Genomic DNA, 18,434 nt, shown 5'->3' on the forward strand with positions numbered 1-18,434 from the left:
ATTTGCAGGGGAAGGGGGAGTGCGGGTTGATGCTAGTCCCATCATTAATAACATTCTTGCAGGGATTGTAGTGGTGGGAGTAAAAAACCCCAAAGCTTTTATATAATAACAAGCATGTGTCTGCACGTGAGGTGTTCCTTTAAGAAGCCTTGGGCTAGCGGAAGAAGGGGGATCTGGAGAAAAGGCAGCCCTACAGCTGTAACATAGGGCAGAGGTTAAATCTGTTGCCATTTTTATTGCAAGCATGGTCACTGCATACCCTCTCCCTGAAGGCTTCACTGAATTAGAGGTGTTTGCCATCGGCACTGCCCTGCTGGTAGAAGGTAAGCTCGGTGCAAGACATCAGCAAGAATAAGGTTTTTACCCTAATTACTCCTGGTGGGAGGGGGAAAGAAAACTGAAGCAAACAGCAGCATCTGTGGTACACTGACGAGCAGTGGTTACTGCTGCTATGTCACCAGTATTACTTGTGAGTAAATCAGGGTGAACTGCAAGCTGTTCGCATTGAAGATCCCTGTGGCAGTGAAGTTCCTGCTATATAGCTTTCTTATCAAGAATTTGGGATGCAGGATTTTGTTGTTGACTTACTTTTAAAGGCAATTTTATCCTCCTATGGGGAATATTGGAATGACCAATAATCTCTCAATAAAACTGGGCTTCTTGTTTTGTGGGCTGTGATAGTTGTTTTAGAATCAAAGATGATAGGTCCAAAATAACCAGTTCACTGTTAGCATACATACAAATTGCATTGGTAGTGCTGCAGTTAATGGCTCTTGGATAGCAGTAAAAGCCAGAAATATACTTGCACAAGATTCAAGAGCTCTCATGGCATTATGAAGCAAAAGTTGAGATAGGAGATTGTATTCATTTAGTTGAGCTAATGTGGGCTTTTCTTAAGGCATGTGCCACTTCACTGAGAGACTGCAGTAAAACTGTGAACTTGTATCTACCTGGCAGCTAAAGGACAGGTGTGTAGCTAGGATTATTAGGTGTAAATCAGCGGCATCTCTTCTGAGCTACATCCCAGTCAGGGTGCCTGGGACTCCATCCCTGCATAATGGTACTCAGCTGGGGAAGCAGGGATTGTGAAGCCCAGCAGTAGAGGGGGAGAAGGTGTAAGCGGCATCAGAATGGGATAAATGCTCATCAGCTCACCCCATGAATGTGGAACATGGAAGAAAGAAGAATGCTCTCCCTTTCCTTGCAGGCGAGCTCAGCTGGAAGGCAGCATCATATCTGCCTGCAAAGGAAAGCTGGAAGAGCCGTGTCAGAAACTCTTCCGTGGGAGACAGAAAGAAAGAAAAACCTTTTCCTTCTATCCTAAACAGAGAGTTCAGGGCTAAACTGGGCCACAAACATTAAGCCATCTGTAGTGCCCAGCAGGGCCTGACATGACTTTGCACTTCATTACTGAGGGGTGAGAAGCAGCAGGAGGACAGGCAGGCTGCTGGGTGCTCAGGGGGCTGCAGCCAGCCGGGGACCTCCTGCTGTTGAAGTCCAAGCAGAGTACCTGCTGCTAACCCTCACCTAAACTAGATGTCATCTAGCACGTTTATGCTTTACTAAACACAAGTATTTTCTGTAGGGTTTTAGGCAGAATGTGTCCAGTGGATTGGCAGTAAAACTTTATCTTTTCCATCTGACTTGGAAGACCTAATTAAATAATTAAAGATTCATTCACTTTCTCAAGGCTCTGAGAGAAATCAATGAAGACAGCCTTCCAATATCTGAAGGGGACTACAGGGATGCTGGGAAGGGACTATTCATTAAAGACTGTACTGATAGTACAAGGGGTAATGGATTAAAACTTAAACAGGGGAAGTTCAGGTTAGATATAAGGAAGCAATTCTCTACTGTAAGGGTGCTGAGGCACTGGAATGGGTTGCCCAGGGAGGTTGTGATTGCTCCATCCCTGGCAGTGTTCAAGGCCAGGTTGGACAGAGCCTTGGGTGATATGGTTTAGTGTGAGGTGTCCCTGCCCATGGCAGGGGGGTTGGAACTGGATGATCTTAAGGTCCTTTCCAACCCTAACTATCCTATGATTCTAAGACCTCCTTTTTGTGGCAGTTCTAAGTGCAGTTTGCAAAAAAGTCCTGTGGAAGAATTGAAACTTGCATTCACTTTATTAGCTGTCCTAAAAATGAACATATATTTTTAACTGAGTTCTCTATTTGTACACTCATGCTGGCCTTCAAAAAGCGGAGTGAGTTGAAGCCTGGAGCTTCCAAAAACTGGGGAAAGATAGAGGAAAGTCGATCTGTTAGTAACTCTAAATATGGTCACAACATACCTCTCCTAAAGGCTTCACTGCCTTTGGAAGAGTTGGCAGTGGTCTTACCCTGTGGGTGGGAGGTAAGCTGGCAATAAGAACAGCAGATCTCAAATGGCTTCAAGTATTTCTCCTGGAAATATTTTGTTGTATGTTGTGTAATGAAAGGCACACATCAGCTGTTACTATGCTTATGCCATCAGCCATTAATGCAATTAAGGTAGGATTTCTGACTGAAAAAATCATCCATCTTACGGAGCTGCAGAATTAAGACAATGAGCATAAGTAACTACACTGCAGAATTAGGGTATATGGGTTTTCTCTGTGCTACATCATTTCTCTTTCCAAGAAGAACACAAAAAGACATACTGGCTCTTATCTAACCGAGATCTGGGATGTTAGTCAGAGCCTCATCAGAGCTAGAACAATTCAGGTAATTCATCTTGAAAAGGACATTAAAGGACAAAGCTTGAGTTTAAACCAGTGAAGAACAGGTTTCAGAGTGGCACAGCTCTGTGCTGGGTGAACAGCTAGAGCTGCTTGGATGCTCCTCTCCGAGGACTAACATTAACTTACTTTTTAAATCTACCAGTGACTGCTTTTTATAATTAGATTATTCCTTTCCATGTATAGTCTATTGACGAAGGGCACTAATAAGATTGAGCTGGTGTGATTCAAGCACTGTCTAGGCTAACCTTAGACAGAAGCCCAAAGGGACGCAAGCTGACTGAAACACAGCTGAAGGGTTTAAACACAAAAGAATGTTACAAATGATATTAAACACAGTCCATTTCTTTACCAAAGACAGGCATGGGGATGTGTGCACCAGCAGCATGCGCTGGCTGTCTGCCCTTCTGCATATCCCTCATTCTGACCCATGTGTCCCTGGATGGAGCCCAGCAATCAGGTTTCTCTATTAAAACAAAAGGCAGAATACAAATAACATTAAAGCATTTCTGCTCCGCATGACCAGACATACCCCCAGGGCAGTGTGAAACATTGGCTTCAGCTGTCATCTATGACTTCTATGCTGAAAGTCTCTGCAACTTGTGTGAAGACTGTGACTACTGTCTATATACATTCCCTGTGCATAACTTCCATGGTAATTACTGTTCTCTCATTAAAGAAAACAGCAGTATCATTATAGATATTTCCCAGTTCTAGCTGAATCACACCAAACAATTCTATGTTTCAGCCCTGCTTGGCTTCTGTCTGAATGGCTTGACAATTATCTCCTTCCGAAAAATCAAAGAACTCCGAACACCCAGTAATCTGCTGGTTCTCAGCATTGCACTGGCCGACTGCGGGATCTGCATCAATGCATTCATCGCTGCCTTCTCCAGCTTCCTAAGGTATAGCTTCTTCTTCCTAAAGAAGATGAATTAAAATTAACAGCTTAATTCCTAAGAGGTTAAATTAATACAAATTATTCTCTAGTATACCATCTAACCAACCTTTTAATTCTTTCTATTTGAAACCACAAAGTGAAACTCTATATAGATCTACCAAGCAAGAAAAACATAGACTTTACTGCATATAATTACTTGCAGATTATAAAACTGATTATAAAAGACATTTAATCAGGCAGCTCTACCAGTGGTTACAGTAAAAGCTGCTTGAATATCGAAATAGTAGTACATTTTAATTTGACTAAACCTCTAGATCAACCTCAAATTTATGTTTAAGTCTTTCTGGGTTTTTGATGAACCTTTCCATTAAAGCACTTATTTGAGAAATCTGCAGAAAATGAAAATGCCAATCTTCAGCAGGGAGTTTACATCAGTTGTGACACATTTGACTTTCCACATTTTCACACATGTCAATCATTTAACCAAAGGACAGAAACAATATCAAGCATCTCAGTGAATAATTACAATAAACAAATCACAAGCAAACCATACTCAACAAAACCCCTGTAAAATAGCTGATGAATAATTCTGCCGTACTACCATATTGTTAAACCCTGGACATACTTCTAACAGAGAACAGAAATACATTTCAAGACTTAATGTGACCATTTTATCCTCCCTTAATAAATATAAAAACATTTTTGTAAATTAGCAATTCAAGAGTAAGCTCCAATGAGGCCTTATTCAACATTATTTTGCTTCCTGTATAGGTCACTCTTGTTCAGACACATATGTGTCACTGGAGTCAATAAAGATGCCTTTACTGAGCTGTAGCTGAGAAGCTAAGGTCGATCTATCAAAATAAGCTTGGTTTTAACAGCTGCAGGACCTTTTCTCTTAAACGGGAGCAGAAGTTTCCCAGCTTCCCAAGCATTCAGCAGTCTCCTGTCAATGGGACTTTCAGGAGTAGTCTCCTAATGAATTATACTGTTGTTCTGTAAACACATGGCAAAGTGGTTTGCTGAATATTTCTATCTCCTAATGAATTATACTGTTGTTCTGTAAACACATGGCAAAGTGGTTTGCTGAATATTTCTACCTCAGTCAGCTTTATGAGCACAAGAGTCAGGTTAGATGAGCAGAGAAAGAAGGAAAACCATGGCTTTTTGCCACGGCTGACCAGGATATTGAAAGCACATGTCAGCAGATGTGACATGAGATTATCACATGGTTCTTCTCTTTTGATGTCTACAAAGACATTTGGAGGCCACAGACTTGCTATCAGGAATATTTGTATTTATTGTGAGCTTTTGTACTGTGTTGCATGGTGAACACTGTCTTTCCAAAAGGTTATCAGTCATTTGCTATATTCACATGTTGACAATTGGCTGCTCCCAGTGGGTGCAAATTTTGAAGATATGGATAACTGGATAAAATGGAGATTTCAAATCAAAAAAACAACTTTCCAATACATAAATTAAGGGTTTATTTCCTTTTCCATATTAAGATTTAAAATAGCTGTTGTACTGTATCAGGCATCACAGCAAGATAAATGATGGCAAATACCTAAAGGCAACCACAGTAACATTTTTCTCAATGCTTCTCAGACTTAGAAAGCATGACAAAGTCTATCATCATTTTACCCTTGCAATTAATACATTTCCAAACATATCTTCACCTTTTTCTATCATTTTCTTAACATACTTCTTGTTTGTTGGCAGATACTGGCCCTATGGCTCTGAAGGCTGTCAAATCCATGGATTCCAGGGTTTCTTGACAGCACTAGCCAGCATTAGCTCCAGCGCTGCAGTTGCCTGGGACCGGTATCATCACTACTGTACAAGTAAGGGATACAATTTACCTGGTAATCTTACTCAGATCCTGCTATATGGCAGCTTGCTTAGATTTCAGAGAATCAAAGCAAGCACATGTTTATTATCTGAGTATCTTATATGTAAGTTTATTTATCTTGTACTGCAGAGATAGAGCAAAAACAAGCAATCTGTCCAAAGGACCTTTTCCCACTAACCAACCACCTTCAGGACATATTTCCTCTTCCACATCACATTGAAGTTGTGACCCTTTTGCCATGATTTCACTTTCCAATCTTCAGAACAAAATCCAAACTAAAATACAACTCATATTGAGGAAAATTTATGCACCTTCAGCTTCCATCCAACACCCTGCCGTGTACCAAACAGATCTTCATGCCCATGCAGGGCTTCCTAATTACAGATCAATTTGGTGCAGCTAGAGAGCTGCCTCCGCAGAGACAGCAGCTGGAACATAGCCCATGGCAAAGCACTACTGCAGAGCTACAGTCTTGCAGACAGAGCTCAGCAGCCCCATTGTGCAACAAACAAGCACTTTGGGGTACAAGAGCCATTGGTGAGGTCTGTGCTGCATTCCAGATTCCCTTATGAAGACTGGAACTTCATGTATTTGTTCCCAAGCAAGGAAAAACTTATCTGCAAGTTTTAATAAAAGTGGCAGAGCTATTTTGAAGTACTAATAAGAGGAGGAAATGTTGTTTTTCTTGTCTTAGTGAAGGCCATTCTTTGGTTTTTTTTCTTGCAATATAGTTTTTAACTACCTCTGACACCTTTGCTGGATTTAATGGAAATCCAATTTTAGACAGGGAGATCAACCCAGGAAAATAAATTTGACATTTTTTATAGACTTATGAAAGCATATTTTTGAGTTAGGTGACAGTTTGAAAAGATTGCCAGATATGTAGATTTATAGAGATAGATATGCTCTGTTTTATCACAGAAGTTCCTCCCAGACTTTGGCAGTACTGCATTCACGTAACATAAGTGGAAATTGCTGTTGAATTAGGAATTCAACAGGCTTTGGTGCCTGTACAGTCTGCTGGGATTCATGCTGGAAGTCCAGATGTGCTCCAGCCACCACTGTGGATGGGAAGAACAGGGGAACAGCTGTATTCTCTTAGCACAGAAGTCAGGAAGCACAGCAAGGAGCATTATCATCTGCTGTGAAACAAAACAGCAACCTTGTAAGCACTGGAACTTGCAAAACCTGCTTTCTTGCAATCATGGTGCACAGGGATGATATTTACCTTTGTCTAATAAGATAGATTTGTGCTGACTGCTTGTCCTGGTTTCAGCTATAACAGCAGATATGGGTGTTTTCCTGGGGCATCACCTCTTCCCAAACACTAACTATCACAGTAAATGCAGCAGCTTAGTATTGTCAGTCCCCACTTCTCTCTCCAGTATAAATCTAACTAGCCAACATTTTTGAAAGCCACAAGGAAAGGACTGACAGACCAACACAGGGTGTACAATCTCACAGCCCTCATTAGGGAAATGGGAAAATACACAATGTGAAATACAAGCTTATTCTGAAAGGACATCGTCGCACTCTGTAATGCTAGAAATGCCCTAATTCACATTTTACAGTAATTTTTGCAGTCGTGTGGGAGCTCTGGCACCTGGAAAAATTGGTGAGGTTCTCCCATCTGCAGCTTTCGTACCTGCTGCTAAAGCCAGGCTTTTTCCAGAGGAATGAGGAGTCCAGAGCACTTAATGTGACCACGCCATTCCCTAAACCCTTTTGTCCCTTTGGCAACGTTGGTAGACAAATGCAACCCTCCTTTTATTGAGCTAAAGCACAAGCTGCTCAGGCCACTGCATAAATGAAAGTGTAAAAGGGAAGAAACTGCTGAGCTGCAGTGCTTCAGTCCCCTCCACCACTGGCATCCTCACAGCCTTTTAGGCACATCTTTCATACGATTAAAGCAGTAAGTGGTAAAACACAACCAGAGCAGCCAACAAACATGTTCAATGAAGATCCTGTTGAGGGTGGAAGGGTTGCCAACTTTTTGTTCTGCAACTCTTGTCAAGAATTTCTCTCTTTTCCTCAGGCAACACAATGTTGTGGGTTTTCTTTTTTAGGTCCAAAGGCCCCAGATAATGCAGGCAGTAAGCTAAATCCATACTAACACCCTTTGGACACTAAATGTGTTTGGAGCCAGAATAGGAGCATCTGTATTTTACAAGAGAGAGCCTGAAAATAAGCATGTCTTTGGAAAGACATTTTACTCTCTGCAACATTGGCTTTAATGCTTTTATGTCATGCCCTCCTCCAGTCAAGAGGAAAGAGCACAGGCAGAGAGACCCTAAGGGCACAAGCTTCTTTACTGTACTCAAATTGTTACTTACTGATGGACAAACATTGCTTCTGTTAGTGAATACTTTGAACAACAAAACAAAACAACCCAAAAAGCCCTCAAAACCCAGAAGGTTTTAAAAGCTCATGCTCTGTGGCTATTCCAGTAAAACCAGCCACTCCTGGTTTCATCCTTCACATGCTGATTGAGAGCAAGATTAAATCATATTTCATAGATCTGATATCCCAAGGCTCCAGGCTATATGTGTTCTCAATCCATACATTAAACTCCTGCTGACACTGGTATGAGTTTGCATGCCTGTACAGAAGGTACAAAATATCTCTGCCTAAAAAACAAAGCTACCAACCATTTATCTTCATTCCCTGGGAACTGGTACTCTTTCCAGCCTAAATTACATCAATGTTTTTGCTATGCCCTAACAGTTTCCCAATAAACCCTTTCTTGTGACATTCCTCTGCTTGACACTTGATTATCCACTATCCATATTTCTGAGGAAGAAAGAGCTGATGAGAGTGTGAGGTTACTAAGATGGTGAGAAAAAAATGGGACTTCTCAGCCATTCTGGAGTCTAATAACACAAAAATGTTCACCAACATCCTGAAAACTAACCAATTTTTTAATTAGCTTGATTTGAAAGTCAGTACTACCCTTGGTGATGTAGTGCTAGCCTTTAAAGTGTATTGAAAACTAGACATGTCATGCATCAGAAAAGAGGCTGATATTGATTGGCATATGGAAGAAAATAATATGATCACCACACATGACAGAGACACTAGAGTTTCAAGACATTTTACTCTCCTCCCCCTTTCTTTCTTCCTCACAGGCAATCATGCAGGGCAATTCTTTTCATCCCCTAAATATGGCTTTGCAACCTATGGGGCTATTTTCACAGCAAGGAGGAAAAAACTACATAAAGTTGTAGTCTGAAAGTCTCTACAAGGGGGGAAAAGGCAGGGAAGTCTGAAGGGTTTGAATGTCCACCACTAGAAAGATGGGGAAATAGATAATTGTGTTTCAAAATCCCATCATTAGGGGTGGAAGGGTCAAAACAGAATCGGCTTGATGTTAGTGCCTGACAGCAAAGTAGGAAAGGGCAAACTCTGAGGAAGCTACCAACAGCCAAGCATTCAAGAAAGAAGATGACATTTTATATCATGATATGTAATATCATTATGACATTGTATATAGATGACATTGTTGAAATAGATGACAATGTATAGATGACAATGTTGAAAACATCCTGGATTACATTCTCAACATAGTAAGGGAGGAAGGAAGTATCAGCATGGGAAGTCTCACTGCAGCAGGGATCAGGCAGGCTGGTGGACAGCCCAGGGGGTCAGTGCCCTGCAAGCAGGCAGACATCTGTCACAGAGACATCTTTGCTGAAGGCATTTCAATCTAACTCATAGCTCACTTTAGCAAGAAGGTAGCATTCTGCCATCAGCAGCTTGTGGAGAGGGGAAGGATCCTGGTCAGGCTTTTTTCTTTTCCTAACCACAGCATACAGATACAGTCTTAAAAGAAAAGACAAAAAAAAAACCCTAAAAAAACTCTATCAGATTTTACACTTGTGTTTAAGAATTAGGGGAAATGGAAAATCTGAAGTGATTTATGTCAGTGCTTTTCTCATTATTACAAAAGAAAATACAAACAAAATCAGCAGGGATTCCACAGCAGCATTTAATTTCAAGTAGAACTGTGGTGACTTTTATCTAATCCTTAACATCCAATGAAATCTAGGTTGTTATATCAGTATTCAAAGATTAGCAAACTGCCATTTGTTTCAATTGCAGCTGTCAGATCTGTCAAATTAGGATCAAGTGCTTACCTCCTGTCACACTTACTGCAGCCACCCTGCCACATTTGCTTCGTCTAGTCTTGTACCAGCATCAGTTTTCCCTGACAAAATGCCAGTGTTTATACAGCTCTTGCATTTCCACTGAAGCAGGAGATAATTGCCAAGACAGCTTTGTGATCACGGAGAACCACAGCAAAAAAATCCATGGAGTCAAAAAATACCTTTATTAGGTTATTTTAAAGAGCTTTTTCTAATGCTATGCACAAAAGAAGCTATTATGCTGTGCAGCTTTCTTATTCCTACAAAAAAATGAATGATTGTGAACACCAATGACTGGTGCTTTCCACACTGCAGATGAAACAGGCACCAATACCTGTTTTACTTATGACTGATATGTATTTTCCCTTGTAAGATACTCAGATATTTTTGTCTTTGACAGACTTTGCCAATTTTAAGTGATGCATACCTGAAAGTCTGGTACAAGCCATATTGTTCTGAAATACACGAACCATTATAATTTAACCATTTCCAAGAATGAGGAAAAAGGACTTCTCCCTTTGTCCTAGAAAGTCCTTTAATCCTTCTGTTTGACAATTTCCTTTTAAACACCAGCCTGAGATCTAGCTGAAAAAAGCTATGGGAAGCTATAAAAGATCTTGCTGTGTCAAAGATCATTTTTTTCTCTTTCTGTGAAAACTGGCAAAATTTTAACCAATTTACAAATCTACCAAAAAAAATAATCTAAATTCATGAAATATCCCCACCAACTAGAGATGGAGAAATAGTTTATGATTATGTCACTAAAAACTGTCCAATATCATCAAAAGGATTAAGGTTCCATGCTCCATTTTAGCACTTCCTAAGATTTTAGATGTTGACATCACAGGTTTAAAATCATTAAATGACAGGGGGTTTGTTTGTAAGAGTGAGCTCTTTCGGTTCAAAAGCAATTACAGAAGCTGTTTCAAATCCCCTGTATTAATATTTCACTGTATGGAAAAGAGAAGCTTCCCTCTTGCTTTTCAAGGAGAGAAAGCCCAAGTACAAGAGTGATTAGACTTAATAAGAGCAAACTGCCATCTCTGGGCCCTAATTAAGAATTCTACCCTTAAGCATAAGCTGAGGCCCATACATACACTTTTAACTGAATTAGGATCTACATGGCTATTATATTAAATTGTATCAGGTCAAAAAAGGCATTTAAGGTAAAGCAATGGCCTGCACTGCACAAAACCAACTGAACTGCTCTTGACTTGCTCCCTGCTGTCAGCCCTCTCCGAGGAGGGCATTTTGCCAACTGAATGGAGCACAAGTCTTTTACTGTTCTTGTTCTGGGAGTATATTTTTGGATAAAACCGAGATAACATCAGGTTTGTTTAATTTTACGTTTCATACATGTCTGATATGTCATTAAATGTTTTCTGGATTATTTCACCATAAATCTCACTTTGCAAAAGGCCAAATCCAGAAGAAAAAAGATAGTTTCATTAGTTCTGATTCTCTCCTTTTCTAATGTCCAAAATAGGACTCCTTCAGCATGAGGAGGCAGAACATATGAACTTAGCCCTAAAGATGAGCTTCCCTAATGCAGACTATCAAGACATGCCTGGTGCCAGACTTCATTATTGTATGGTGGTCTACATCTAATAAGAAAATGGTGTTACCTTATACCCATGGGAAAGTAACTAAAATTAACCTTTTCTTACATGTTGTCATAGAGGAGGCACAAAAGTTAAAGCAAAAAATTAGGAAAACAAAGGGAAAAAAGAAAGCAAATGGGAATTGAGAAGTGTCATCTCCCTGTGCTGCCACAGCCCTGCCAGGCATGGGGACCTCCCCAGCTACAAGAGAAGGGGAACTGAGGCAGGGCACTGCCAGCCAAAAGCATGCAGAGCTTTCCCCTGGAGTATCCCATGGGCTGCACTTTTCCTGTTAAGAAACTATACGTAGAATTCTTCATTAAAGACACTCTTGACAGAAAACATTTGAAATCCATTTCAGCAGCAGGCCTCACAACTTGCTGCCTGCATACACCCCAGCTGGTAGCACATGGGGCCACAGGAAAGATGTGGCAGCAAGAGCCTGTGCACCATGAAAGACCCTAAAGGTGGTGGGAACCTGTGGAGCAAGAGCTTCTCCTGCAAGGTGAGAGCAGGGAAGGTGAGATTCCTACCAACCACTCCATACACATGTGCAGGCAGCTGGATCAGCTGCTCTGTCACCCACAGGCTGCCTTCAACATGCCACCAGTGCTATCCCAGCAGTTGAGGGCAGATTTTGCCAATGCAACATCTTTCCCTTAGATGGACTATACATGAGGTGCTGGCATGTGGCTATGACCTAGTGGCACTGGAGTGCCTCAGCCAGAGCTCATCATGTTTCAAGACCTTTATAATAATGGAGTAGTAGTTGAAGTGAAAAGATGGGATGGAAAGAGAGCAAAGTCTCTGCCACAAGACACCAAGAAAAAAGAAATTCGCTATTTTAAGGAATTTCTGAGGAAAATAATCCAAAAGACATCACGCAAAAGCAAGCAACAAGATTTAGTTTTTCTCAGACTATCAGGAGGACTTACCACTTACAAAATCGTATTTCCAAAGCAGTAAAGCTACTTTTGGCATGAACTTGGTTTAAAAGAAACACAATTCAGGTCCAGGTTTCAGTGCAGCTGCTTATGATAATGCCGTTAAAATGTAACTAGACTGTGGAAAACACAAAACAGACCTGACAGATTATGGAATAACCTTTGTCCTGACTGAATTTCAAGCTATGCTTGCGTAAAGCGAAGCTACAAGAACCACTATGCAGAACACAAATGGACAAATGAACAAATGGAAATGGAAACCTTGCATGAGTGACAATTCTAACATGCTAGTTTGAACATACACCAAAATACAACGCAGCTCTGAAAGATACAACTTAGGCTACACTGCTTCTTTGAACTCGAAGAGTAAGGATAATTACAAGTTACTAAAAAGCTTTACTCATATTTCTAGTTCCCTGAATCAGAAACTACCCTTTTTTTTTAATCTATGTCATTCTAGAGTCCTCTTATGTCAGTACTAGAAAACAATATTTGAGCCTTTGTAGCCACAGTGTATCTCTTATGTAGGAATTACAAACGACAGATATTAGTCCTTACTAATCATTCTTCACTAGGAATTATTAAAAATCATGTTTTAAATGATGAAAAAAAATCAGAATGTTTATTGGTAACTGCCATAGCGAAATATATAGTAAAAAGGATTTATTTTACTTTTCCCCAGTATTTAAACTGAAATGTGTACACCTGTTTTTCTCCCATAACTAATTTTTGAACGCCTGCACCAAGCCATTTTTCTAGGTTGCTTTTTTAATGCCATTCAAACTAATTCTTCTCCCTGAAGAACCTCTGTAAGAAGGAAAGTGGCAGAGGTAGAATCAGCATTCCTGTAAAAGGGCAATTTCACTAACACATGTACCGTATCATCCTTCTTTAAAATACACAAGGACAGTAAAACACAAAACAGCTATTGTAGTTTGCAGTTCTTCCTGGAGCTGCTGCCTTATGGGATGCTCTCCATCCACAGGTCAGCCACATCCAGTCCTGTGACAGGGCCTCACCCCATGCATCCCACCTCCAATCCTTCACCCTTCTGAGACAGGTTAGAAGTGGGCTGAATCTTTCTGGCCTGCTGTCATAATGGTGCTGCTGAGGGCAGACAAAAAGATCACTTCCCTACATCATTATTTCTCCCTAATGACAGATCTGATTAGAAAAGAGTAATGGGAAAGGTCTCCATGCTCCTTGCTGGTGCAGCTGGCGTCATGGGCTGTCCAGCATGGGCATGATTACAGATGTTAGCCTCAATAATAAAATTATCTAAGCCTTTTTAGATGCAAGCATTGAGGCTAATACAATATCCTGCAGCAGCAGGGAAGCCTGCCTGCTTTCTCCATGAAGAAATACTGCTTGTGTCTTCTGAAGTTTCCAATCTTTCATTTCATTCATTGACCTATTTCCATGGGATTTTATGGAACTAGATGAGATAGGCACAAGTGATTTTTTTAATTGTTATATAATTACTTTCTTATAAAATTAATAATGTTGAGCTTCACATTTCCTGTTCCAGGCTAAGTAATGACGTTAAGGGCAAAATAATTTGACCAACAGTATTTTTAGAACAAGATCTTTTATCAGGTTTTGTATATATATTCATATATATATTGACAAGCAGCAATTTTAGAACGGGGTACATCTGATATCCATGCACACCCTGCACTCCTGGCAGGGGAGAGAGGAAGCAGGCAGAGGCCAGAGAGCATGTACAGAATCACATTTCTGATCTGACCCACACCGTGCAGCAGTACTCCAGTTCTTAAAACAGTATTTATTGTATCGTCCTGGTCATTCTGGTGTCCACTTCATCCGAATCTCTAAAACACACCCCCAAAATATAAGAATATAATGTTTGAAACAGCAGTACAGTACAAAGCTGAGCAGCAATACAGCATTTGTCTAAGTAAAGCACAAAGGGGAAGTACAATTTGCTGTTTCCTAAAGCCTAAAATCTCCCTTCATATTCAGGGTTGATTTCTTCATACTCAGGTCAGCTTCAGGCTACAAAACACAGACAACTGTTTGTTGGCAGTTGGCGCTTGGCTCTGGCCCCACAGAGCTGGACAGCTTTTGCCAGTGGTTTAATTCCAGGCACGGAGATCCCCTCTTCTCTTCCCACAGGGAGCAAGCTGCAGTGGAGCACGGCCATCTCCACGGTGGTGTTTGCATGGCTGTTTGCTGCCTTTTGGTCTGTGATGCCCCTGCTGGGGTGGGGGGAATACGACTACGAACCCCTCCGAACCTGCTGCACCCTGGACTACAGCAAAGGGGACAGGTGAGGGCCAGGGACAGCTCCCATGGGAAGGAGGGATGTGGCTGCCATCCCCTGGGATGGCTTTGGCATACACCAACGCCCATAGCTGTCCCTTAACGCAGCTGGGGGAAGGCAGGCATGATCTGAGGGTGCCTTGGCTCCCATGGTTGGCATGTGGAAACATCTGAAGTCAGCTTTTGCTGTGCTCAGGTTTCTGCTACTCCCTCGCTCATTTGTAAGCTGCATATTTTCTGAGGTTAGGACTTCAAACTGTTTCAGAATGGCTCTGGTTTTATGCAGTCCAGCGCAGATGTCTGAGTAGGGATGCTTGGGTTTAGAACCAAACACCCATTGTGATTTTCTACAATGCAATCAGTCACGCACACAACAGTATGGCACAACTTAACCAGGCTCCAGCAAACGCTGCACCTAAAGCACATTGACAAAACTGGTTTTGGAATTAAAAAAAGAAAAAACAAACAACTAAATATTTACAGCAGCATAAGGTATATACAGAGATGCCCTAGAGAAGAATTAACAACCTCTTTTCTTTCCTCCTCGCCTTTTCCAGAAACTACATCACATTCCTTTTTGCTTTGTCCATTTTCAATTTCATGATCCCGGGCTTCATCATGCTGACAGCCTATCAGTCCATACACCGGAAGTTCAAGAAAACTGGTCACTATAAGGTAAGAAAGCTTCCTCAGCCCTGCTCCTACCTTGCCAAAATAGGACTGCATCCACTAGAGACAAAGTCCTCAAAGAATTTGCCTTGGCATCCTCTGTGCTAACCCCCAGTGCTGTTACTTGAGTAGGAGAGTAGCACAACACAGATGGAGACACCCAAGAAGTTTGTGGAAACTCCATCCTTAGAGATCTCAAGGTTTGACCAGCCAGCCATAACTGTCCAGCCCAGCTCTTTAAAGAGCTCCCCATCAAAGCTGGGGTCAGGCTAATGACCCTGAGGATTCCCCTCCACCAACAAAGGTCCAGCTCTTGTTACAAAACAGGCAGCACAGAGAATATTCACTAATAGCATATATATATTTACCTAGAGAAACTGCTCAGGAAGGACCATTATTTCCTGCTTTGCTACAGGCCATTAGCTTATCTTAGAGGAAGTCCATCAGAACATCAGCACTGCAAGGAATCATGCAAGCACCTCCTGAGGGAAGAAGGACCTTCCTATATATGCTGTGTTTTCACATGGCTGAGGAAATTCAGAAATCTTTATGAGCTGGAAACAAAGGAATTTCTCTGGTGTGGCAGGTTTATGGGAATGTAATGTTGTGATTATATGAGTTGTTAGGTGCAGGCTCTACAGTGTGGGGCACTATGCAGAGCAGGCAGGCACAGCCTGACCCCTGCACTCAGTAAAGACAGTCATATCTCAAGGAGGATGTTATACCAGCAAAGAAACAGGCAGATTGGTTTCTAGCTGCCTGGAATAAATACGTGTACCCTCTATGAGAAATACTTGAACACTTCTCAGTGTTTATTATTATACGCCTACTGCCTTTTCTTCCAGTGTGTTTATGCAATAGTGTGTCATTTCTCCCCTACAACATTCTCCAGCTGTGCAGACAAGTTACAATGCAAAAAATTTAAGGATTAAATTATCACTTCCCTATCATTAACCTAAGATACATGGGAACAGCTGACTGTGAACACCATGGATAAGGCCCTAGAGTAAAGGATAGAAGAATCATACTACCACAACACAAATGCCACTACATGGATCTGTTGCACTGCCATAGTAGGCTTCACACAGTTTATTTGTCTGCAACACCCTCTAAGAAGTCAGCAAAATGCTGTTCTTTTTTACCTGTTTTCAAACTTCCACACTGCCCTTCCTCCTCAGCAGTGATTACCAGCCATGGCTTCTCCATCTAGCACACTCATTCATCCAACTGATCTGCCACCCACCCCTCCAGAACAGGGCTTTGGGGCTTGCAGGCAGCACATGATGCAGAGGGAGCTGCACTCCCCCTGACTTTGACAGCAAAGCAGCTATGATGTGGCATATCCTGCTGGCTGATCCTCTCCTGCTGCTGAGCACAAACCATGGTCTCTTAGGATCTGTTCTACCTGCTTGTTGCAGTGTGAAATTGTCAAACACAAAGAAATGTATTGCTCTTTTTTTTCAGTTTAATACTGGTTTACCACTGAAGACGCTGGTCATTTGCTGGGGCCCTTATTGTCTTTTATGCTTCTACGCAGCAGTTGAAAACGTGATGTTCATTCCACCAAAATACCGCATGGTATGTCTGTGCCACCCGAGGGCATTTGAGCAGCGACATTCTCCTTGCTCTCCTCTCTCCATTCCTATGGAACAATGCCAGTTTACTCACAAATGGGTTTAGTTGTTATAACATATATAACAAGTAGATTGTTTCCTTAAACATCTTGTTCATCCACCTCTTTAAGGCAAAACAGCTAAGCACAGTGATATAACAGGCATTATAGTAATGCTTAGATCAAGCAACAATTTCAGAAGTCAGGGGGGTTTAATTTAGCTCTCAGGAGTCTGTAGTGTGCTGCTTTGTGGTTCATAGGAGCTTTTTCTGTCCTTCCCAGAGACAAGCACCAGCTCCATGGTTGTAATTTTTAAGAGACTGTCTCATTCATTTTGCTAATACTTCTCTGTCCTCAGGGAAGCTACAATTGATCTCTGTTAACATTATGCCATCCCCTTTTTTTCCCCTTCTTCCTACAAGTCCTGGCTCCAAAGCTGCCTCTGGGACTCACATCAAACCTTTCAACTTTCATTCAGCCCCCAAGAATCAGCTCAGTTTCAGGTCACCAAATGCATGTCTGTACTTAGGAATTCAGTACACCACATAAAATGTGTTAGAAGCATCACTGCACTTACCCATCAAAAGGTGTCCACAGCACACCTTTCACTCCTCCTAAGTGTTTGTATTGACTCTCAACTGAAATACACCAGTTTCAGGGAATACTGACTTAAATTCTTTCTTCTGGAGGCTACAATTTCCTGAGTAAGGGCCTCCAACTGACCAAATTGCTTTTACCTGTCATCTCTCTGGGAGTAGCAAACTACTGGCATTGGAGACAGGCGTTTGTTTGGTAAAGGGAAACTGAGCCTCCTCAGTGCATTTTCCTATTAACAAATACTGTGTCTCACTACAGATTCCTGCTGTTCTTGCCAAGACTGTGCCTACGGTGGATGCCTTTATATATGCCTTGGGGAATGAGAACTACAGAGGAGGAATATGGCAGTTCCTTACAGGACAGAAGATTGAGAAAGCAGAAGTTGATAACAAAACTAAATAACCCATTATAGCACTGAGCAAAATTAACACAAGTGCATCACTGAAAGCAAAACTCTAGAGGAAACTGTGCGTTCTCTGATGTGTACATGCAAAGGTGGTTCCACATTGGAAAGGCCGTGCATTGGCTACAAGCAATAAAGTACTAAAAGTAAGCTCTCCGGATAACTGTCCAAACCATCATGAGCTGCTTGTCAAACAAGCTGCCTTAAACCTGTGTTGATTGTCATCAGGTTCATTTTATGTCACTGCAAATAAACTACATGCTGGAAAGCATTTTTTTCCTTTTACACTAACATAAAAGCTCAGCAAATTAATTGAAGCAGGGTATTCATTTATCCAGTGAGACCTCCTCAAAGCAATCTGTACAGTTTGTCCATATGGTAATGTCTGGATTACTAAAAGATTAAAAGAATATCCACTATTACACCACATGTCTGCATAAACAGCTTGTTCATTGAACAACATACTTTCAATGCACCCAAAATGGGAGTTCCCAGATTTTCAGGATGAACCTGCCATACTCATTCTATAAAACTATTTCAGTGGGCGTTTTACCCCAGTAAGGAATATTAGCTTGGCTTCTATTCAAACGAGTTAGTATATGACATTCAGCTTTGTCACACACTAAACTGCATCAGATTTTGCAGCTGCTGCTTACAAGGAAAATCAACAAGCTCATACTCCATCATAAAAACATTCACCTTTTTATCAAACAC

General features: G+C 41.3%; 1 protein-coding gene across 2 annotated transcripts; it reads left to right on the top strand.

The window, feature by feature from the left end:
• The first annotated feature begins 187 nt into the window (after window positions 1-187).
• RGR (retinal G protein coupled receptor) lies at window positions 188-18,016 on the top strand. 2 transcript variants are annotated; one of them, XM_005153631.2, is made up of 7 exons: window positions 188-323; window positions 3,465-3,621; window positions 5,340-5,461; window positions 14,293-14,446; window positions 14,997-15,114; window positions 16,573-16,686; window positions 17,576-18,016. In XM_005153631.2, the coding sequence occupies exons 1-7, from the start codon at window positions 245-247 to the stop codon at window positions 17,717-17,719; spliced, it is 888 nt and encodes a 295-aa protein (XP_005153688.1). In that variant the 5' UTR covers window positions 188-244; the 3' UTR covers window positions 17,720-18,016. The 2 variants fall into 2 exon arrangements, with proteins under 2 accessions (XP_005153688.1, XP_030909169.1); XM_031053309.1 differs by lacking the exon at window positions 16,573-16,686 and having other exon boundaries at window positions 214-323.
• Window positions 18,017-18,434: the final 418 nt, after the last annotated feature.

The sequence above is a fragment of the Melopsittacus undulatus genome, chromosome 4 (genome assembly GCF_012275295.1).
Source record: "Melopsittacus undulatus isolate bMelUnd1 chromosome 4, bMelUnd1.mat.Z, whole genome shotgun sequence".
In the NCBI taxonomy this organism is placed as follows: Eukaryota; Metazoa; Chordata; class Aves; order Psittaciformes; family Psittaculidae; genus Melopsittacus; species Melopsittacus undulatus.

Excerpts from the sequence above, each read along its gene's own strand:
- RGR (XM_005153631.2), top strand. The coding sequence starts at position 245 with ATGGTCACTGCATACCCTCTCCCTGAAGGCTTCACTGAATTAGAGGTG. Across the intron at positions 324-3,464 it reads CACTGCCCTGCTGGTAGAAG|CCCTGCTTGGCTTCTGTCTG; the intron begins GTAAGCTCGGTG and ends TCTATGTTTCAG. Across the intron at positions 3,622-5,339 it reads GCCTTCTCCAGCTTCCTAAG|ATACTGGCCCTATGGCTCTG; the intron begins GTATAGCTTCTT and ends GTTTGTTGGCAG.